Below are 6,000 nucleotides of genomic sequence, written 5' to 3'. Positions count from 1 at the left end.
TACACTGAGGTGATGATCAGACAGAGATATGCTTTTTTCCCTCTTTAATTCAAATTCAGATATCACAATCAAATTATTAGAAAATTCATTCTCTCATTGCACTATAATTGTATTGTGCTCTCATGGTGTTCTGGGAAAATAGATTTAACAAAACATTTAACAGCTGCCCTGAATGTTTTAGAATAAGGAGGCGTGTAATGCATATTGTACATGTATAAAATGGCTTATTTTTTGTATTGTATGGTCTTATGCTTACTGGAAATGTTGATAGGGACCGTAAAAAAAAATCATTATCAATAGACATGAATAATCACATAGAGTTATCATTTAATACCAGAAGTCATTTAGTACCATAAGTGAAGGAAGTCATTTAGTACCAGAAGTGAAGGAAGTCATTCAGTACCAGAAGTGAAGGAAGTCATTTAGTATCAGAAGTGAAGGAAGTAATTTAGTACCAGAAGTGAAGGAAGTCATTTAGTACCAGAAGTGAAGGAAGTCATTTAGTACCAGAAGTGAAGGAAGTCATTTAGTACCAGAAGTGAAGGAAGTCATTTAGTACCAGAAGTGAAGGAAGTCATTTAGTACCAGAAGTGAAGGAAGTCATTTAGTACCAGAAGTGAAGGAAGTCATTTTTTATTTTATTTTTATTTTACCTTTATTTAACCAGGTAGGCTAGTTGAGAACAAGTTTTGCAACCCCGACCTGGCCAAGATAACAATAAACAAGCCAATAACACAATAAACAAGTCAATGACACAGTAGAAAATAGAAAGTCTATATACATTGTGTGCAAAAGGCATGAGAAGGTAGGCAATAAATAGGCCATAGGAGCGAATAATTACAATATAGCAGATTAACACTGGAATGATATGCAGATGATGATGTGCTAGTAGATATACTGGTGTGCAAAAGAGCAGAAAAGTAAATACAATAAAACAGTATGGGGATGAGGTAGGGAGATTGGGTGGGCTATTTACCGATAGACTATGTACAGCTGCAGCGATCGGTTAGCTGCTCAGATAGTTGATGTTTAAAGTTGGTGAGGGAAATAAAAGTCTCCAACTTCAGCTTACTTCAGCTTATCTTCAATTCATTCCAGTCACTGGCAGCAGAGAACTGTAAGGAAATGCGGCCAAATGAGGTATTGGCTTTGGGGATGATCAGTGAGATACACCTGCTGGAATGTGTGCTACGGGTGGGTGTTGTTATCGTGACCAGTGATCTGAGATAAGGCGGAGCTTTACCTAGCATAGACTTATAGATGACCTGGAGCCAGTGGGTCTGGCGACGAATATGTAGCGAGGGCCAGCCAACTAGAGCATACAGGTCGCAGTGGTGGGTGGTATAAGGTGATTCGGTAACAAAACGGATGGCACTGTGATAGACTGCATCCAGTTTAGTACCAGAAGTGAAGGAAGTAATTTAGTACCAGAAATGAAGGAGGTCATTTAATATCAGAGGTGAAGGAAGTAATTTAATAACAGAAGTGAAGTAAGTAATTTAGTACCAGAAGTGAAGGAAGTCATTTAGTACCAGAAGTGAAGGAAGTCATTTAGTACCAGAAGTGAAGGAAGTATTTTAGTAGAAGCTTGAAGAGTGTGACTTGGATGATAACCAGTTGTTCTCTTTAATCTGGACTTTAATTTGTTTCTCTTGCGGTAAATTCTTTTGACATTAATGTTCAAAGTCTTGGAAGCAGTCAGACAATATCTGTTATAAATTACAACAATGTGTTTGGGGAGGATATAACTCTCATAAATATACATTTGATCCAGCGCCCACCTCCCCTCCTCCCCCCAAACGCCTTTCCTATTGACCTGTGGAGAGTGAGTGAGACAGCAGTGCACGCTCCGCTCTCCATTCTCCCAGGTGCAGCTGCCAGGGTTGTGTGTATGTGTCGCCGCTCGCCCCTCGCCCCTCTCCGTGCCTCCCCTGATTGGCTAAAGTGTGTTTTGTGGCTCCATGGCCTCCCAGGCTGCGCTGTAACAGACTGAGCTCTCATCGCTGGAGAACATCAGTTAAGTTGTCCGGGAGAGGGCAATGGGACAGTGACAAGACAAATGCAAAAAATGTGGCAAAGTACGAAGCCGTTCTCAGTGCAGCAGCGGCACATCAGGGACAGCGGCAGGTAATACGCTCCCCCAGTCAGTGATTGATTGTGCAGCAGCGCGACATTGGTAATAGTTCCTGCAGCATTAGGAGTTAACATATTTTAGGCCTAAGGGATGCATATCACTAGGCCGGTGATTACAGGAACATAAACAGTGGTGCACCAGAGGTCTCTGCCGGATGGAACAATAAACTAATAGTGGTGTCACCGTCCCCCCATGGTATTGGCTCTGTGTGGAAAGCAACAGCAGAGTTGAAAGAGCCCGAAGCATAGGGGCTATTTTTTATTCTGTGGATGATGACCTGCAACTGATGTCATTATGCACCTTAAATCAACATTCTGCTTGCTTGAACATGGTCACCTGGGTACGGAGGTACAAGGACAGGAAAAGGTTGAGGAGCACGTCCTGTCTGGGTGCCTAAGCTACCTGCAGCGGTAAAATTGAGTTGCCAGGCCGGTGATCAATCAAGTGTCCCAACAACATACATTTTTTTTAAGTGCTTGTCTGTTTTTCCAACCTGTAGTGTGTGGAATAGTTTTGTTGAAAAATGGAAAAAGGGAAAATACTAGATACACAGAAAAGGATTTAGAGATCAGTGTTATACTGTATGTCTACCATAGATTTAGACATCAGTGTTATACTGTATGTTGTACTCTATGTCTACCATTTAAATCAGATGCTGCCTTCTCAGATAGAATAAAAAGCTGTTTGTCCAAACCTAGAATATAATACTATTTGAGATTTTCATAGCACTACATTTTATTGTCATTCAAGGTGTTATCTTGAACGACCCTCGGTTTCCAGAGATCCAATGAGGACAAGGTAGTTTAATAAGAGAAGGGCGTGGGAGTGGAGGATAGAGGGGGAGAGAGAGAAATAAAGGAGACCGCTTGGTCCCAGTCCGTTACCTCTGTCATCAGTGGAGTCTATGGGAGCTGTTTCATCTGAGTAAACAGTGGTGTTGGGGTCACCAGGACTGGCTGGTAATTGAGGGAGAGTGGGCTGCCCTGTCAGCCACACAGGCTAAAAATACATCGCCCACTGTCACTGGGCACAAAGTGGGGGGAAAATTATTGTTCCCGCTGTCGAAGCACAGGACACTCGCTCTACCAGTGACCTTCCCCATCCAGACAAACCATCATCATAGAAAACTTTCCCTCCAAGGATCCTTCCCTCCATCAAAACAACAATGTACCTTTAATAAGACAAGTGAGAAGCAACAAATGTAGGATTAGCATGCTTTTGTGCAAACAGAATCATTTGGCATGTTTTGTCTGTCAGGGCTGTGTCCTTCGATGAAGGTACATCAAGGAGTAAGACAGAAAGAGAGAATGAGAGAATACAGGGCAGGCAGAATAGAGGAGAGCACGTGGAAAGGTTATTGATTTGTCCTGCAATCATTTCCTGCTCTTTGATATGCAAACGATCTAGTGTGAATTTACAGCAATCCTATCAGACTCATTTCACAGTTCTTAGCCCCTGTGTCTCTCCAGAGTCCTTCGCATCATTAGGCCAATGTTCTCCATTACGAGCATAATTAAAATCTTTTGTAGCTTATCAAATAAAATATATTTTTTGCTGATCTTATTGAGATCTTCATCTTACAGTTATTTTCCACAACAGGAATAAATTAAGACTTAGCATTTTGCAAAATGTATTACGATCTGGCGCTTGAAAGGGCCACTTCTGGTATCTATAGAGCGAGCGATAAAACATCTGGAGACTATAAACCCACCCGAGATAAGCATGTGCAAATCATCTTTCATTTGCCATTGCTCATTTTGAGAATAGATTTAATTAATTGTAATGTTAAACGAGTGGTCTTGCCCATCGCGCTCCTATTAAATTCACAAATGTGCACACATTCCCATATTGGATATTTTAATATGCTATGAAAAATATGGATTAACCAAATACATTTCTGAACCATAATACAAACGGCTAGAGAACTTACCCTCATGGGCGGAATATTATTTTTCTTATCAGCTTTTGCCTCATTTATGTCAAATGAAAGCAGGCTTCTCCTGCTAGTGGTAACAGACACTATATATACAGACACATATACATTGTGTGCAAACAATGGCTAGGTTCTCTCAGACATGGAAACTGGGGTGTACAAACACAGCATTATTCTTCCTCATCCCCAATCTGGCCCAGGGTGTCAGGATGGCTGTCAGACAGCAGCACAGAAATCACGCTCTCTCTCTGTGTATGTGTTCCGACACAAGAAAATGTCTTCTGTCTTCAAGAGATGTTTCTCTTTAGAAGGCTGCTGTGTTAGCTGCAGTGTGCTTGACTCGTTAAACGAGGTTTAAGTCTTCTGTGTCAATTGGAGGCGGTGCAGAGCTTTAAGTATTTTGCACATTAATGCGCTTTTCAGAATATTACCCCAGGGTCCTGTTTCTGAAGGAGGTGGGGTGGTGTGGGCTGTTTTGGTTGTAACATTGCTATTGTAAACTTTTTGTGTGTGTTCTGCCTCTCCTCTTGTACAAGAAATGATGGTGATTATTCAGATTTCATGCCTTGTCTGGATGTTAATTATTTACTGTGGGCATGAAATGCGCGTGAATGCCAGGGATTTGTGTATACAAACACGCTTCAGATCACAGAGAGAGAGCGGGAGGGTACAAGAGCTCTCAGTGCATTACCCTCTAGTGGGATATTTTCTCATTAATACTCAGCTTTGTTTACAGGCCCTTTGATTTAATTACGTGACGAAGAGAGTTAGATTAGCTGTTAATTGATTTAATTATCCAATTTGTTTGTTTCAGGCATAAATCCAGCAGAGCTTCAGCAGCTGTGGAAGGAGGTGACGAACTTGAAGGAAGAGAACAGCAACAACAGCAACGGCCGCCGCGGCCTGGACCTGTCCTCGCCACAACTCCCCAAGAAGCCCCTCCTCAACCAACACGCCTCCACCAATGGACAGTACATGAGCCATTCTCTGAAGAGAGAAGGGTGAGTTTCTCTCTTGTCTGTCGTCCTCTTCCTCCTGATCCAACAGCTTTAGTGTAACACGCTGGGCACAATAGGTTTTAAATTTCCAGGGAATGGGTTGTGACTGAATGTATCACTAAGGATGTTCTGCTCATTGATTTAACAACCACAGATTATGATATTCGCCACAATCTGACCTCTTTTTCTAAACTGGGGTGAAACTAGGCGTGTCCTTTCTACTTTATGAAACAGAACTGGAAGTCATTATGTGTGACATTCTCTTTACTGTCATCTTTGAATAAAGAAAACAGGAGGCCTACATATTCCCCATTTAAAACTGCAATTCCTTGAAGGGGCCTAAGTTGATGGACATGTTCCCATAGGGCTTTGCCCACAGATGAATATTAATTTATAGTTTGTAAGTACCTTACTGTTTTCATTAAGACACACGCTTGTTCTGTGTGTCAGAATGCACCTGGGAATTGCAGTGAAACACCTGGGAGCGAGGGAGTGATTTGGACTTTAGATTGCAGTAATGGAAATGGGATCAGCACACTATTAATTAGAGGGTCAAGGGTGCTGTTATTTCAGTTGCACTTAGGAAACTGCAGCTGTGACGTGCAATGCTCTGTTTGGTTAAATACAATTCAAATGGCCAACGTCCTCTCAACAACAGAAAAACACACACACACACTGCAACCTTCGCTTTCCTTCCGGATAGCGACGTTTATGACAACTAGCCTTCTGTAGGTGTGACAGTCAATGAACTGTAGTGTCTGAATTGCTCTGCGTCAATATGTTCAGAATGCATTCTTTATTCAAATAGTAATTATCATTATATTAGATAAGTCAAGTACATTCCAACGTTAATTTGAATATGTCAAACAGAGACTGTTTAATATTACATGATTTAAAAAAATATACTATAAATATTTGAAAAGTATGTTGATACG

At 41.4% G+C, this 6,000-nt stretch overlaps 1 protein-coding gene across 9 annotated transcripts in view; it reads left to right on the top strand.

The window, feature by feature from the left end:
* The window catches only part of LOC124003597 (forkhead box protein P1-B-like), a 247,620-nt gene that overhangs the window by 194,011 nt on the left and 47,609 nt on the right, over positions 1-6,000 (top strand). For all 9 annotated transcript variants that reach the window (XM_046311984.1, XM_046311980.1, XM_046311979.1 and 6 more), the window contains one exon: positions 4,882-5,068. In XM_046311984.1, the coding sequence (XP_046167940.1) occupies positions 4,882-5,068 (187 nt within the window). The remainder of the gene's footprint in view (positions 1-4,881; positions 5,069-6,000) is intronic.

Source organism: Oncorhynchus gorbuscha, linkage group LG18 (assembly GCF_021184085.1).
Source record: "Oncorhynchus gorbuscha isolate QuinsamMale2020 ecotype Even-year linkage group LG18, OgorEven_v1.0, whole genome shotgun sequence".
NCBI classification, from domain to species: domain Eukaryota; kingdom Metazoa; phylum Chordata; class Actinopteri; order Salmoniformes; family Salmonidae; genus Oncorhynchus; species Oncorhynchus gorbuscha.
The sequence above is the reverse complement of the archived record's forward strand: the minus strand, read 5'-3'. Positions and strand labels throughout refer to the sequence as shown.